Source organism: Rhinatrema bivittatum, chromosome 9 (genome assembly GCF_901001135.1).
Source record: "Rhinatrema bivittatum chromosome 9, aRhiBiv1.1, whole genome shotgun sequence".
Taxonomy (NCBI): Eukaryota; Metazoa; Chordata; class Amphibia; order Gymnophiona; family Rhinatrematidae; genus Rhinatrema; species Rhinatrema bivittatum.
The window spans coordinates 98,711,415-98,728,969 of record NC_042623.1 but is presented as its reverse complement, the minus strand read 5'-3'; the positions used below and the strand labels follow the sequence as shown (position 1 = coordinate 98,728,969).

Sequence of the window (17,555 nt, the reverse complement as noted above, 5' to 3'; positions counted from 1 at the left end):
CATTCTTTTGTCAGAGGGATTATATACAGAAAGGCACAATGAGATAGCACAACTCATCCATTGTAAAATATGTAAACACCTATACCATTGCATTAGAAAAATACTGGGATCACTACCTTGACAGAACTGCACAGAATGAAAAAATTGTGAACACCTGGGATATTCCTATACCAACTGATAAAAAAAAAAGTTCAATGCCAGAAAACTAAACATTGTGATTAAGAAGTAAAAACAGAAGAGCAGCATCACTATTAGAAGTGTCAGTACCAAGTAATTATTCTGTACTTTGTACAAGAGACGCAATCAAAGACCAGAAAAAGTGGCAGCGTGGCAGAAAGATATAGAAATAGTCCCTACTATAATTGGGTGCCACTGGCTTGATTAAAAAGCACTGTCAAAGTCACGTTGATGCGTTTCCTGTACATATTACAGTCAATGAATTATTTTGGCACAATGCAAGTATTAGGAAGCACACTGGCAGTAGATTTGAAATAGGCATGTGATACAGCACTGAGATATCATGCTTTTTGTGATGAATGGCTTAATGTTAGTGTTTTTCAGGTTGTTAGTCAAGACCTGCATTGCTTTATCTTTTAGTAGTCTGAGGGGGTCACAGTATTAGAAGTCCAGTATGATATATAATAACATCCTCAACCTGGTGGATAGCATGCCTGTTATGCTGGCGAGTGTTTTGTTTTATTCTTGATATGGATGCTTATTATGTACTACTCCACAAATTGTGGATGCATGTGGATTAGACAATGTATAAATAAATACAATATTGATAACATATCATGAGTTATGAGTATGGTTCATTCCTGTCATGCTATGAGCAAATCAAACCCTGAGATAGATACCTGGTAGTTATATTTTTGCCCAGGCTAAGAGTAGAGAAGAGTCATGCTTCAAACAATAATAAAAACAGAAACTTTGTGGTGCTACCATTCTGAAACCAGCACTGGGACATGCCAGTATCCTGGAAGCGGACCATGGAGAGTATGGATGACTTTAATCTTTTTTTTCTTGTATAGGTGCGTATAACTCTCATCCTCTTGATACATTAATTTAGATTTGAAATATGTTACATGAGAGATATAATCACTCTTTTTTGCAATAAAAGTTTGGCACCTAACTGTGTGCACTTATTTTTGCTTCCGCAGCACTGTTAGTGAGTAAATCTTCTTAGTACTCTGAAAATCCTTTTATAGGTTAAAGGCTAGATAATCAAACTACTTGCAGTCTAAGCAAACCCCGAGGGTAGGTTTTACCCACAGATGGGCCTATACAGTAAAGTCCGTGGGAGAGCGGGCAAACGCCTACTCTCCCGGCGCGCGCACAGGCCACTCTCCTTTGCGTGCGATTCAGTATGCAAATTAGGCCCGGCGGTAAAAATAGGTAAAAGAAGGTGCTAGGGACACTAGCACGTCCCTAGCGCCTCTTTTTGGACCAGAGCGGCAGCTGTCAGCGGGTTTGACAGCCAACGCTCAATTTTGCCGGTGTCGGTTCTCGAGCCCGCTGACAGCCACGGGTTTGGAAACTGGACGCCGGCAAAATTGAGCGTCCGGTTTTCGACCCGCGAGCTGCAGGCTGACTTCAAATTTTTCTTTTTTTTAACTTTTGGTAACTTTCGGGACCTCCGACTTAATATCGCCATGATATTAAGTCGGAGGGTGCACAGAAAAGCAGTTTTTACTGCTTTTCTGTGCACTTTCCCGGTGCCCGAAGTAATTAGCGCCTACCTTTGGGTAGGCGCTAATTTCTGAAAGTAAAATGTGCGGCTTGGGTGCACATTTTCCTTTCTGAATCGCGCGGGAATACCTAATAGGGCCATCGACATGCATTTGCATGCTGCGGGCGCTATTAGGTTCATGGGGGTTGGACGCGCGTTTTCGACCCCTTACTGAATAAGAGGTAACGCTAGCGTGTCAAAAACATGTGTCCAATCGAGGGTTAACAGTGTGCTCCGTCAGAGCGCACTGTACTGTATCAGCCCGAGAGTTTGCCAAAATAATCAAAGCAAAACTCTGCTTCCCTTATTGCTCTCCAAAAAGTACCCTCAGAAATTGCACCTGCTTTTTGTGTGGGTCCTTTTAGAAAAAAGCTACCCACATAAATGCCTCCCCTGGCCTAATCCCTCTCCAGTAATGCCTCCAAGGATACTCAGCTAAAAGTACTACCGCTGCTGACATAAGCGGGCACTTTTACCAGCCTAAAGAGGTGGCAATGATCAAAAAGCCCAACATTTTACCCTCAGAAATGGCTTGATTTCCCCCTCACTTTTTTTTTATTAGCTCTTCGATACAAAAGAAAATAACATTATTAGTCAAGAAAGTTAATGAAATGTTTTCAAATATATTTGGGGGATTATTTAAGTATTAGTTCAGGAGAGATACCATTAAATCTATTTTTTACATTAATTTGTTAATCAAAATGTATCTGGTTGTGCGAATCTGGTGACCACATCCTTGAAGTTATACTCAAAAGAGAAATGCTGCATGGTCGAATTTTTTATTTTTTTATAACTGGAAAGGAAATCAGGAGTCTACAGTATATGCTGGAAAGCCACTTCAACCTGGCACCAGCTAAATTTCCAACATAGCATACGGCAAATCCCATTGAGGAGCCTGCTATTCTGATAAATGAACATGTTTGTTGCATTCTTCCCACACATTGCTTTGAAAGTTTACCCCAGCCTGTGTATTCCTTTCATAAAGTGCTCTGGCTCCCACGTGTGCTAGCTATAAAAAGCAAAGTAAATGGCATCGGGAAATTTTCAAGTAGCTTTAAACCTGGAGGCAAAAGAAATGCTTTGTTAATTCTCAATGCCTCTTGGCTCATACAATTAGTACCTACCTTTCTCAGGAGCAGACAGATTGGGGTCACTTCGAGGCAAGGAAGTATCTCCAATTTGATTAAACATCATCCTCTGTAAATTTAGAATAGTTCAATTTAGAGGTTAACATGCTAGCACTTTAGTAACTTTGCAGCAGACACAGCTCAATACAGTGTGCTCATTTAAGCAAAATCAGTGACATGTCTTGGTCTTTGTTATGGCAAATTATTAAGAGAAGAAAAAAGATTTCATGGAAAGGGAAAGGCTCAGCAGAATCATTAAAGGACAAATATACAAAAAAAAAAGGTGATTATTTTTTTCCTAACAGTTTAGGAACTGGAAGAAATTAGGAAAGTCTACAGACCCAGTTTAAAAGCAGCTGCAATCTACATTTAATAAGAGCAATATTCCCTTACCCTGGAAACCTGTGCACAGTAAACATTTACACTCAAATTCTTGAAATTTGAGTGTTAACACAACATGACAACATAACAGACACAGAAAAAAAAATCTTAACACACAGTTACACAGAATTATTTGTTTCCACAGCCTTTCCGATGTTGAACCGCATGGTTCAAGCATCGTACACCTCAACGAACTTGACTAGATCTGAGATCCATCCTTTCTAGGCCTGTGTGTGCGACCACACACACATACACACAGTATTCCTGCTGAAGAGAATGTTACATTTTTTATAACAAATTCTATTAAAAATGTTTAAAATCCATAACCAGTAACATGTTCATTAGGGAGGTAATTTTCAAAAGCACTTAGTATACATACGAGAGAATTTTCAACGTCATATATGCGGGTAGAAGTCCATTTTATATGCATATTTATTTATTTATTTTATTTAAAGGCTTTTATATACCGGAGTTCATGTACTAGTACATACCACTTCGGTTTACACAGAACCAATATTGGAAAATTACATCAAACAAGTGGGTATAAAATAACAAGGCTAACTTTGTAGGAACTTAGAACTTGAGGTAAAGGAGAGAACAGGACCAAGTGGTAACAGATCAATGTAAATAGCTAAATAATAAATACAAATTCTTACAATAAATACAAATGCTTACAGATTATAGTCTTCAAAATCTAAGTTTACATCTTCAGAATAATGTTTAAATCTACAAGAACTAACGGTTACATCTTCAAGGTTTGTAGACTTCAAAGCTGAGGTTACATCTGACTTAAAAGGTATTGGTGTAGCATGCTGTAAATTTAACGATTGGGAATATGAGACCAAGAAATACAATTAAGAGTTGCGGCATCAGACATCTGGTTAACGTGATTATGAAATGCGTGAATGAGTCTAGTTCTGGGATATGGCTCTGAGCGAAAACTTTAAGTGAAGGCTTTTGTAAAGAGCCAGGTTTTGAAGGCATATGTAGGCCTTTAAAAAATTTCACCAGATGTTTATGGGTAAAAATAAACACCAAAGCAATTTCACATATACTTGAACGAGGTGTTCCCTGTGGTGGAGTTAGGGTGGGGAAACCATTGATGTGTGTACTTTCTACAATAAAAAATATGCGTGTAAATGTCCACGTGAACATTTTAATCTGCTCCCATGCAGGCGTAAATGTGCGCGTGTATACTGGGCAAGGGTTTGTGTGTACCTGCTAATTTTTAAAGCAGACTTACACGTACAAATCCATGTTGAAAATTATGGCTGAAGTCTGCATTTACTCTGTAATACATGGACGTCAGCGAGCCCTAAGCACTATGTTATAAAATTGGACTCATTAAATCCAGTTTTACGTGTGCAAGTGCCTCTTTGAGAATTGACCTGCTGGGTATATGTGTAAAAGTATATGCGGGATGTGATTTCCCACATACCAAACAGGAAGTCTGGGGGCCAGAGTTGGGATTTATATGCATACTTTTGATTTCTGAACATGTGCATATTATGTCACTGGTTGGGGGGTGGGGGTAAGGGGAGTTCTGTGCACACCCGTAAATTTTCAACGCTGATTTAAGTGTATAAATTCGCTTTGAAAATTCTGGCTAACATCTGCAGGTAAAAAGTACCTGAAGACTTTGACCTATGCAGGCAATTTGAAAATTATCCCCTAGATTTGCTGGCTCAGCTTTTTTAAGTATTGTAAAATATAAGCCAGTCTGTTTTCAACTTAAAACAGCAGTCCGCATTAGGCTGCAATAAGGCACTGAGGTAACCTGCATGGAGAGGCAATTACAGTCCCAAAATGTACCAGGCTTCTAAGATGTCTGGGGTTACTCACATGGAGGAACCATGCTTAAAGCTCAAACTTCATTGAACATAGGAAGACTGGATTTTTTTTGGACAACAGCCATGCTTTATGGGCCTATTTATTGAAGGTTTTATTCTATTTTATGTCTATGGGGAAAGTGCTTACTAAATATGGCCCTTAATTTTACTGGCTGTGGAAGTTTTTACGAACCTTGGTAACAATACATGAAAGGGGGCCTTGATGACGGATTAAGCATTGATCTTGTACAAATCAAAGTTGAAGATGAAAAGTTCTGCAGTGGCCCACTAGTGGAGAGTTTGAGCATACTTGGGACAGATATGGAAGGAAGAGGTGGATAAAGGCTTGAGAGATCAAGATAAGATGGGGGAAGGAAGAGGTTTGAATTAGGTTGCATAAGGGAATTTATATGCTAATCTATGTTTATAGAAATAAGACAACAGAAAAAGACCACATGGTCTATCTAGTCTGCCCATCCACACCAACTACTCAGATCTACAATCCCTATCACTTACTCAGAGATTACCTGTGCTTCTCCCATGCTTTTTTGAATTAAAATATTGTCCTCGGCTCCACCACCTCTACTGGGAGGCTGTTCCATGCATCTACCACTCTTTCTATAAAGAAATATTTCCTTAAGAACATAAGATTTCCCTTACAGGATCAGAATAATAATAATAATAAACACAACAAGTGCAGAAAATGTTTCATTGCCCATTCGAGTTTCCAAATGCGTTATTTTTCTTATTTTATCCAAGCGGCAATTCCACTGTTTTACGGGATCAGACCACAAATCCATCAAGCCCAGTATCCTGTTTCCAATAGTGGCCAATCCAAGTCACATGTACCTGGCAGGATCCCAAAAAGTCAATAGATTTTATGCTGCTTATCCCAGTGATAAGCAGTTGATTTCCTCAAGTCCACCTTAATAATGGTTTATGGACTTCTTCCAGAAACTTGTGCAAACCTTTTATAAACCTAGCTGCACTAACGGTTTTTACCACATCCTAAGGTAAGGAATTCCAGAGTTTAATAAGGCGTTGAAAAAAAATATTTTCTTCTCTTTGTCTTAAATGTATTATGCAGTAACTTCAATGTGTGTCCCCTAGTCTTTGAACTTTTTGAATGAGTAAACAATGCTTTAGGTTTACCCATTCCATTCCACTCATATTTTACAGAGCTCTATCAGATATCCCTTCAGCCATCTCTTCTTCAAGCTGCAGAGCCCTAACCTCTTTAGCCTTTCCTCATAGGGGAATTGTTCCATCCCATTTACCATTTTGTTCACCCTTCTTTATACCTTTTCTAATTCTGCTGTATCTTTTTTGAGATGCGGTGACCAGAACTGCACACAATGCTTAAGGTGCTATCACACCATGGAGCAATACAGAGGGCATTATGATATTCTCTATTTTCCATTCCTTTTCAAATAATTCCTAGCATTCTATTTGTTTTCTTGGCTGCTGCTGCACACCAAGCAGAGAATTTCAACATATTATCCATTATGACGCCTAAATCTTTTTCCTGGATGGTGACTCTCAATATGAAACCTTATATTATGTAGCTATCTAACTTGATTGCTCTTCCCTACGTGCATCACTTTTCACTTAAGAACAAGTACCCAAAAATTAAGATCAGCCCATGCTACTGATGCCAGTAATAGCAGAGGCCATTCCCAAAGTCAAATTGAATAGTAGCAGTTAATGGACAAACCTTTTTTAAACCCAGTTACACTAACTGCACTAACCACATCCTCTGGTAACAAATTCCAGAGTTTAATTTTACATTGAGTGAAAAAGAATTTTCTCCGATTAGTCTTAAATGTGCTACTTGCTAACTTCATGGAGTGCCCCCTAGTCCTTCTATTATCCGAAAGTGAAAATAAGTGATTTACATCTACTCATTCTAGACCTCTCATGATGTTAAAGACTTTTGTCTCCCCTCAGCCGTCTCTTCTCCAAGCTGAACGGCCCTAACCTCTTTAGCCCTAACCTCATGTCATGTGCCATTTTGATGCCCAGTCTCCCAAGGTCCTCTTGCAATTTCTCACAATTCCCTTGTGATTTAAAAACTTTAAATAATTTTGTGCCATCAGCAAATTTGATCATCTCACTTGTTGTTTCCATCTCTAGGTCACATAAATATTTTAAAAAGCAGTGGTCCTAGTACAAATCCCTGGGGCACACCACTATTCACCTTTCTCCATTGAGAAAATCGACCATTTAGACCTACTCTCTGTTTTTTCTCTTTTAACCAGTTCTCTACCACAATTACTTCTCATGCCATGACTTTTTAATTTCGAGTCTCTCATGAGGTACTTTGTCAATTGCTTTCCAAAAATCCAGATGCACTATATCAACTGGCTCACCTTCATCCATATGTTTATTCATGCCTTCAAAAAAATATAGCAGATTGCTGAGGCAAGATTTCCCTTGGCTAAATCCATGTTGTCTATTTATATGTTCAGTAATTTTGTTCTATAGAATAATTTCAAACATTTTACTGTCACTGACATCAGTCTCCTTAGAATACTCCTGAGTTTATCGTCTATTAGTAGCCACCTTTTAGTCCGACTCCACTTGGTTTATTTTCTTTTGAAGGAGTGGCCTCCAGAATTGCACACAGTAATCCAAATGAGGTCTCACTAGGAAATTATGCAAGGGCAATATTTCTTTTTTTCTGCTGACCATTCCTCTCCCTATGCACCCTAGCATCCTTTTTGCTTTTACCATGGCCTTAGTCACCTATTTGGCCACCTTGAGATCATTAGATATGATCACCCCAGATCTTGCTATTGTTTCATGCATAGAAGAATTTCATTTCCTATACCGTACCATTTCCTTGGGTTTTTTTTCATGCAATTGCATTTTTTTTGCATCAAATCTTAGCTGCCAGACTCCAGACCATTCTTCAAATTTTGCTAGACACCACCTTGTGTTTATCAGACTTTCCTGGGTGTATACTGGAGGCAGATTATGGTAATATCTGCAAAAAGACAAAACTTTCCAGATAGGCCTTCTACAATATTGCTTAGGAAAATATTGAAAAGAACCAAGGACCAAGCCCTGTAGCACACCACTAGTAATACTCCTCTCTCTTCGAAGTGAGCCCATTTACCACTGTCCTTTGTTGCCTCTCACTTAACTAGTTTCAAACCATTCATTTTAGGGTCCAGTCATTTACTTAAGAGTGCTCAGTTTATTTATATCACCAATGCAAAACTGTGTCACAGGTTTTATCAAAATCAATTTACACTACACCTAGTACTCTCCCCCCTGCTTCAAAACTCTGGTCACTCAGTCAAAACAACTGATTAATCTAATCTATCCAGGCCTACCACAGATAATAACAATTCTACCTAAAATGGACAGATCTCAATGGTCTTGTTAGTTTTATTATTTTCTGTATGTTTATCTTGTTAATTGTATTGTTTTTGTGCGGTTTTTTTTTTATTGTAAACCACTCATAGCACATATAAATATTTTAAATAAATAAATCAAACTGGATTGGAAAACTTGTGGGTAGATTTTCAGAGGCCTACGTTCATAAATCCCAGGGTTTATGCACGTGGCCGGGCCTTGCTCGCACTGGGCGAATTTTCAAAGAGGCCTGGCCACGTGCATAAACCCCAGTACGCGCACAACTGCTGGGCCTCTTCAAAGGGGCGGGTCGTGGGGGCGGGGAGGGGCAGGACAGTGCCATTGAACGCTGCCCCGAAGACTCACGCGCCGCAACTTACTTCAACCTGGGACCTGAAATAAGTTGTAAAACAAAGAAAAATAAAAAGGTAGGGTTTAAGGGGCGGGGAGGAGAGTGGAAGAGGGAGGGAGTAGGGAACTCAGGGAGGCCAGATTGCATCGCTGCATGTACTTTTACAAAATTAGGCACCCCTGTGCGCGGATTATAAAATCCAGCACACATGTGCGTGCGGCACACGGATTTTATAATATACGTGCGCCAGCGAGCATATGTTATAAAATCAGCGTACCCGTGTGCGCGTGCCAGGAAGCACATTCACGTTTTAAAATCTACCCCTTGGTCTTTATCTGAAGTCATTTATTATTTTACTGTATTAATGGAATTGTAAACTTCAGCATCTTATCAGATTGCACTGCATATAGGGGTAGATTTTCAGACGAGCGCGAACAGCCTACTTTTGTTTGCGCTCCAGGCGCAAACAAAAGTACGCTGGATTTTAGTAGATACGCGCGTAGTCGCGCGTATCGGCTAAAATCCTGGATCGGCGCGCGCAAGGCTATCGATTTCGTATAGCCTGCGCGCGCCGAGCCGCGCAGCCTACCCCCGTTCCCTCCTAGGCCGCTCCGAAATCGGAGCGGCCTAGAAGGGAACTTTCCTTTGCCCTCCCCTCACCTTCCCCTCCCTTCCCCTACCTAACCCACCCGCCCGGCCCTGTCTAAACCCCCATCCTACCTTTGTCGGGGGATTTACGCCTCCGGAGGGAGGCGTAAATCCCCGCGCGCCAGCGGGCCTCCTGCGCGCCGGGCCGCGACCTGGGGGCGGGTACGGAGGGCGCGGCCACGCCCCCGGGCCGTAGCCACGCCCCCGTACCCGCCCCCAAAACGCTGCCGACACGCCCCCGCAATGCCGCGCGCTCCGGCCCCGCCCCCCGACACGCCTCCCGACACGCCCCACTCCGAAAACCCCGGGACTTACGCGAGTCCCGGGGCTCTGCGCGCGCCGGGAGGCCTATGTAAAATAGGCTTCCCGGCGCGCAGGGCTCTGCTCGCGTAAATCCGCCCGGTTTTGGGCGGATTTACGCGAGCGGGCTCTGAAAATCCGCCCCATAGTGTGCATCTATGAATTTACTATAATGAAGTTGCCCAGGCCAAAATATAACATTCAATTTTGGCCTCTTAAATCTACAAACAGTTCAAACCAGAACAAAATATTAAAGGCGCGTAGTCGCGCGTATCGGCTAAAATCCTGGATCGGCGCGCAAGGCTATCGATTTCGTATAGCCTGCGCGCGCCGAGCCGCGCAGCCTACCCCCGTTCCCTCCTAGGCCGCTCCGAAATCGGAGCGGCCTAGAAGGGAACTTTCCTTTGCCCTCCCCTCACCTTCCCCTCCCTTCCCCTACCTAACCCACCCGCCCGGCCCTGTCTAAACCCCCATCCTACCTTTGTCGGGGGATTTACGCTCCCGGAGGGAGGCGTAAATCCCCGCGCGCCAGCGGGCCTCCTGCGCGCCGGGCCGCGACCTGGGGGCGGGTACGGAGGGCGCGGCCACGCCCCCGGGCCGTAGCCACGCCCCCGGACCCGCCCCCAAAACGCTGCCGACACGCCCCCGCAATGCCGCGCGCTCCGGCCCCGCCCCCCGACACGCCTCCCGACACGCCCCACTCCGAAAACCCCGGGACTTACGCGAGTCCCGGGGCTCTGCGCGCGCCGGGAGGCCTATGTAAAATAGGCTTCCCGGCGCGCAGGGCTCTGCTCGCGTAAATCCGCCCGGTTTTGGGCGGATTTACGCGAGCAGGGCTCTGAAAATCCGCCCCATAGTGTGCATCTATGAATTTACTATAATGAAGTTGCCCAGGCCAAAATATAACATTCAATTTTGGCCTCTTAAATCTACAAACAGTTCAAACCAGAACAAAATATTAAAGGCGATCACTAATACATTTGAATAGTTAATCTGGGCAAAAAATGAAATATTAATTAACGGTATAGTTAGTTTTAGGTTTTGCTACCGATTATTTTTCTGACTTTTCCACCCTTTTGCCCCCCTGTTTCCTAGTTTGGAAAGGGACAATGACGTTATTTTTATTATTTTCTTTATCCTCTTCCAGGTTAGTTAGTCAGCAGTTAAAGTGAAGTTCCCTTGAAAACAGCCCATTTTAGGCAAGACTTTTCAATATTTCCCCCAGTACATCTCTTCCAAATCTGGATATGCATTTACAAATGAATGACCATTGATTTTAGCCAAGGCTTGGCCATCTGACACACTACTCTGATACCACAGGACTCTTAAAAAATGACCTGGTATGTTACCTTTATCCTCAAATCATCCACAGATGCACAAGTCTGACATATAGGCAATTTTCTTAATTGGTCTATTAGGAAATATGTGGCTGGAACTGAATAAAATATAGGAAATTCTAATTCAACTAGTTTGATACCATAAAACTGATTACAATTTAAACTTTGATATACAAAGATGACCAACTAGGTTTGGCTGTAGTGTCACAACATAATCTAGAATCCCTGCTGTAGTACAAGACAGAGAAAAAAAAACTCAGAAAAAGGTAAAGATAAAATGAAAGAAGAAATCATGTAACTCTTTGCTATTGAGAAAGAGAATTTCCCATGGGACTGCAAAACATACCTAGTGCCAGTGTAATAGTTCCTGACCCATCCAGCATTAAATGAACCAGGAAATCCACCATACCAATGAGCATCCCTTCCATTTCCCCTTACTCAAAGCAATTGCTAATGACAGAGGGGATACAAAAAAGTAAGAAAAAGCTGGTATGGCAGTGGCTCTACAACACGGAAAGCTTCCCCTGAACCAGCACAATGCCTTCTGCAAGTTGGAAATGCCTGTTGTGCAAGATTGATTTAAATGAGTTTGTTAAGTACAGTATGAGGCAAAAGTGTGCTTTTGGGAGCAGTTTCACTGTTAAGCTGACAAGTGCTAATAGCATGCTGTAATTCAGCAGATATTACACTTTGATAGAAAATACAGCAGTGATACTCAACATACTGCAAAAGCAGCAGCATGCACTTAACAGCAACAGACTCTTCTTACGCTGCCTTATTTGATTTTACAGAGTCTGCAGATCTTGTGGAAACATGGCTTTACAAAGTGCAGAAAATGTTCTTTGTGCCTTTGATTTCTAAGGGGTTTTGTTATCTCTGATATGATTACAATACCTACTGCACCTGAATGCGACTCACCTTGAGCTTAGGATGTAAAGGTGCATAGTTAAATCTAAAATAAAAATCTAACACACTACAGGTATTTAGGGATGACAAAAGAATCACTTTCTCCATCGTATTTACTACCTTGCTCAATCACATTATTTTAGATCCAACAACCTAGAACGATAACAGCTCAGCTAATTCCTGCTGTACCACTATGCTAGAATAATGGCTAAACAATCTATACTGTAGATTTTGATAGTATACTAGGAAAAAATGATCATCAATAATATTTTTTAAAATTTCCATGAAAATAAGTAACCAAGCTGTGCTTGCATCTTATGATATAATGAATAGGCCTTGATCAATATAGACTCAGGGAGGAATAATCTCTGTACTAGTAGCCACTTGTCCCTTTTTCACCCAAGTCCCAAAACATGTTTTTTTTCAAGAAGAGTAAATAAAGTGATAACAAACAATGATGTTATTGTTAATGCATAAGAATATGTAAATTTGGAAGATATCATTAACAAAATGAAACTCCCATTTCAGAACACTATTAATGCAATGTTACATTATAGACTGTGGGTACCCAATGAAAAAAATCCTTCATGATCTATTACTCGCATGTTACTCTACCTGGGAAAAAACAGCATCAGTTACCTTCAAGAAAGCAATTAGGAAAAGTGATTTGGTTAGCATAGACACAGAATGGGAGAAATGCCTTAGGGAATCGGGCCTTAGAAAATGCAGTTTAGGGAGGATACTGGCCATCTTTCTATCTACACAAGTTCAAATCACAATAAGCATGTATGATATGTGAGTGTGTGAGAGAAAGACTGCTCAGTACCTCAAAACTTCGTAAGATCAATCTACATTCCAACATACTTTACAAATACTCCAGATACACGCGGGCTGAATTAGCTGACGGTGTGTTTATAGCATCTAGACCAGGGGGACCCAACCTTTCATAGAACACAGACCCCTTTTTAGTCTCAAAAGGTTTCGTGGACCACCACACACTGCTTTAATTTTTGCATGCCATACAAAAACAACAAAAAAAAGAATAATAATGAAATGCACTCCAGAATCATCAATAATGTATAAAACTTAATGTTAAATAAGACTTACTGAACTAAACTGAATACCTAGGGTGGGAAATTCCCAAAGCTATTTAAAAATTGCTTTAACAATTTATTTATTTATTTATAACTTTTATATACCGAGGTTCAATTAACAAGATTAAAAAATTAACAAGATTAAAAAAATTAACAAAAAAATTAACAAAAAAATTAACAAGATTAAAAGAATTAACAAAATTAAAAATTAACAAGATTAAAAAAAAAGCATTTCCAAGCCTTGAAAAAACCTCCTCTCACTAGCACTAACTCGTATGCAATAATGGAATGTAAACACGAATCAACCAACCTCAAACCCTCTCTCACTAATTCCTGCTGAATATTTATCATACTATTACCATTCACAACTGTGTCATATTTATTCATTTGATTACCTATGTACCGTTTCATAGTCTTATTTTTTCACTTGCTATTCTAATGTATCAATAGGCTGAAATGTAAATATTGTGCTGTTCAATTTCTCCCCTTCCATCCCAAGTTTATTTTCCTTGTTTTTTGTAACTTTCCCTCTCCCTTTTTCTGATTCACTGTATTTAAAGTTCAAGGTTCTTATTGAAAATATTGTTTTTTACGTTACGTTATGCTTTACACTCCTTGTTATTTGTAAACCGGGTTGATGTGATGCCTATCATGAAACTCGGTATAACAAAAACAATAAATAAAATAAATAAATAAAGATTAATTATCACTTCGGTTTACATTACAACTTTGAAGGCTGATACCACAGTGGCTTCCACCTCCCACTCCAGCTGCAATGGGGAAAAGGAAACCAGTTCAAAAAATGTTCCAGGTTGGCAACTTGGTACGACCTGGCAGAAAATCGTCAATGGGCCGGTGGGGGGAAGCCAGCACTTTTGCAGCTGTGTACTTTGCACCTGCTTTGTTGTGTACATGAGCATTTCAAAATGAAATCCCTGCATGTACTTCCCCTCTCCCAACCTAGCCCTGTTCCTTCACAGCCCCCCCCCCCTACCCGCAGGTCTGCCCGCTGTGTACAGTGCAGGGTACTTTTATCTTCAGTGGTGGGCAGCAGTAGCAATTTTCAAAGACCTTTTTTACAGGGGTTTGTCCACATAAAAAGTTTTGAAGATTACCCTCCCAGAAAATTGATCCCCTTTAGTCTGCAATTTTTTTATACTTTATTTTCTTTTATGATTCTTACAAACATGTACAGAAAATGAGCCACAAAATAACTTTGATTTCAGAGAAAGCAAAACAATATCCTGCAATTCAAAGGGAAGATGACTTATGAGATCTCCATGTCTGTTCTGTGTGACTCCCTAAATAACGTTTGAGTTTAATGTCAATTCCACAGCTCGCTGTCGCCTCTTCCTTCTTCCTCTTTGATCTCTCCCTTCTTCCCTCCTGGACCATGGTGGTCCTTTATCCCCTCCCGCGCTCTCTCTCTCTCTCCAGCATGATTCCTACGAGTCCTCTCCTTCTCTCCCTTAGCCTCTGGTGGTCCCCTCTCAGGCCCCTTAACCAGATCAATCATGGATTTTTAACCTCCATTTGTGTCTGATTCCTTCTTCCCTCTGTCTTTCTTCTCATGCTGTCAGCCCCAGAACTATTTCCTCCTTTCTTCTTCTGTCATTCTACTCACATTTTAGTACAGCTCTCCTCTTCTCTCTTTCAGGCCACATGGCAGGACACATGGCAGTAGGAAGAAATGCTTCCCACCTCTGTAATCACTCTTTCTCCTGCTTTCTTCAGTGTGCAATCGGCCTCTCTCGTCCTCCACGTCCTCACAATGCAGCAGTGAAATTTATGATTCTGGAGGACTGCAATTGGTCCCTTCTCTTCTCCAGCTCCACTGGACATATGACAGTGAGGTCTGAGGTTCCTAATAGGTGGAGATGGCCCCTCTCACTTGCTCCTCCTCCTAGTCTACAGCAATGTGGGGTGACGTGTCTGAGGCAGCAATAGGCCCCACTTTCCTGGCCTGTGGCAGCAACTCAGCTAATCACAGGTTGCAGCAGCCCCATTCTTTCTCCCCAGCTAAACTTTCTTGCATCCCTTCTGGCAGAGCCACCCCCTTGGGGTGGTGTCATGGACACATGGGGGTCCACGAACCCCAGGTTGGGAACCACTGATCTAAATTGTAAGATAGCGTCAAGGGGACAAGGGTTAAAATGTTACTAATCATTTCCCAAAGACAATTAGACAGACTGAGGCCCTGGGAGATAAGCAATTTGCCCAAGGGCAATCAAAACGACAGTGGTAGAAAGGGTTTGATTTTGTATCCCAGTAGTTCTTCTGACTCGGTGTTCAATGCACTAAGCACTGGGCCACACATCATCCTGTGCCAAAGTGCCATTTCTAATGAAAGCAGGGAGGGTTATTTATCTTGCCTGCTTCTATTAAAAGCCGAAAAAATGCTGACACTATGCTGTCTTACAGAAAAACTATGGTTCTCAGAAAGACGGGATATGGCTCCGAGGATACTAAAGAAACTGATCTGGGCTAAGATAGTCATAAATAACCTCATAAATTAATGCTTATGGGGAAAGAAGGGAGAATCAGCCCACACAAAGAGTAAAACAACTTTGTTTAATCACACCAACTACAAAGTAACCAGCGAGTTAGAGATTCTATGCAAGAAACAGAGCTCTCTTTTTGGTATTTGTTGTCAAGACCATTGGTGGGGCTCATCCCACAGTCACAAACCAGAGGTGTAATGAGGTGCCAAAGGCTGTTGCTCATCAAGCAAAAAGTTGCCATAAACAAACTTTCCCTTTCTGGTATGAACGAACGCACATAACCTTCAGTAGCTGGTAGTGGGCTGCCAACTCCCTTTTCTTCATGTTACAGATATCCAAACAAATCATTTTCCACGCCAGTGTGCTATTAAAATGAGATCTATTATTGACTTGTAGAGAAATGCAATACATGAGCTCCTTATCTTCAGAAAGAAAATACTGAAGGTTGGGGCTGACTGCAAGCTGCTACCTGGGAAGACTCAGTGGGAGTTGGGTAGATGGCACTGCAAGGTCGATCCCTGGGGGACAGGCAGGGGTTTTCTCTGGACTGCTTGTGTTTGTCAGATAACAGAGGGGATGCTGGAATACAAAACAATGCAATCAGTGAAATGCACTCCAGTTTGAAAAAAAATGCTCAAACCAATTAAATAATTCCCATGGTAAATGAATGCTCAGCACAAACCTCTGGCACTGGATGGAGCAGAACTGGTCACATTGGGTGATGCAGAATGAGTGGAACTCAGGCTTGAGGTAGATGGGCTTGGCTAGAAGGTATAGAACAAATATTTTATTATGTCAATAGGTTTGCCGAAGCTGTGTTTTCTTAAGCAAATACTTTGACTGGAGCAAACAGTTTCCAAGAAAACAGGAAAATAACATAAAAAAATCTACATAATGGAGTTCAAACAGCAACACGGTGTAAATACCACATACATTTTAAAAGTCTGACAAGACGGTAACAATAATGCACATATGGCTCAGTTACATATTGAGTAAGCCAGGGACTGGGAAAGTTACTCATGTAATTTTACCCAGATAGTCTGGCTGACGTTATCCTGGTAAACATACTTGGGTAACTTCAGGTCAGCATTTTCTTCAATCAGTCTTACCCCGGCTACTATTAGTGCTAGAAAAGGATATGTTTTAGCCACACCCCTAAAATGCCCCCCCCCCCCCTGCCTCTTTTTATTGGATTAAAATTTAGATGAGTCACTTTTTTACCAGGCTAAAATGTATCTACTCGGCAGGGCAGGACATTCAAAACGAGGTTTGACGGTATAAACAGAAAACTTACTCGGACAAACCCTTTGAATATCAGCCTCATATTTATTGCTAGAGCTTCTCCATCAACTGCAATGTGACTTTTTATTTTGGACTGCAAGTTGATTCTGCTGATTGTATTCAGATGAACCTTTCCATGGAAAGCTTTAACCTCCCTGACGTAGTGAGAATGCAATCATGTTGATGTTACTATGATAAGTCAGTAAGAATTAAGGAACTGCAAGCCCATTTCAGATGTTTCCTTAACCCATGTAGCATCTCTGCTGGGATACAAAAGATTTGAAAGAAAGTCTAAGTCAAAAGGGGCTGATAGGGTAATTCTCTGCACTAGAAGAACGACAAAAATAAAATAAAAAAGACATTGGTGGCACTCAGTAAATACATCCAGCGGAAACCAATGTGACTCACGTTTCATGATACGAGGACAAACACTCAGCATATTGAGTGCCTAGCCTGACTGCACCTCAGTTACCTGTATGTTGAAAACTTCATCAGAGCTCTCTGACTGTCCCGTGAGATTACTGACTTCAGCAGAGGCTTGTGAAGACAGTGATGAAGAAGAATATCTGTTGACAGCTGGGTAACTTAAAGGACTGGTTCACAAAAAAACAAAATAATCATTCATTACCATAGTCCAATAAAGTGCAGTTTGGAGACAAGTTCACACGTCTTGTGTAAAGTGAATATGCTCTACAGTTGGGGGTTTATTT

General features: G+C 41.3%; 1 protein-coding gene across 5 annotated transcripts in view; it reads right to left on the bottom strand.

Annotated features, from left to right (window-relative positions):
• The window catches only part of DOCK4 (dedicator of cytokinesis 4), a 939,215-nt gene that overhangs the window by 74,451 nt on the left and 847,209 nt on the right, over nucleotides 1–17,555 (bottom strand). For 3 of the 5 annotated variants that reach the window (XM_029615608.1, XM_029615609.1, XM_029615610.1), the window contains exons 46-49: nucleotides 17,318–17,438; nucleotides 16,247–16,328; nucleotides 16,034–16,143; nucleotides 2,854–2,926 (exon numbers count right to left, since the gene is read on the bottom strand). In XM_029615608.1, the coding sequence (XP_029471468.1) occupies nucleotides 2,854–2,926; nucleotides 16,034–16,143; nucleotides 16,247–16,328; nucleotides 17,318–17,438 (386 nt within the window). The remainder of the gene's footprint in view (nucleotides 1–2,853; nucleotides 2,927–16,033; nucleotides 16,144–16,246; nucleotides 16,329–17,317; nucleotides 17,439–17,555) is intronic. The other 2 variants (XM_029615612.1, XM_029615613.1) reach the window with 1 other exon arrangement.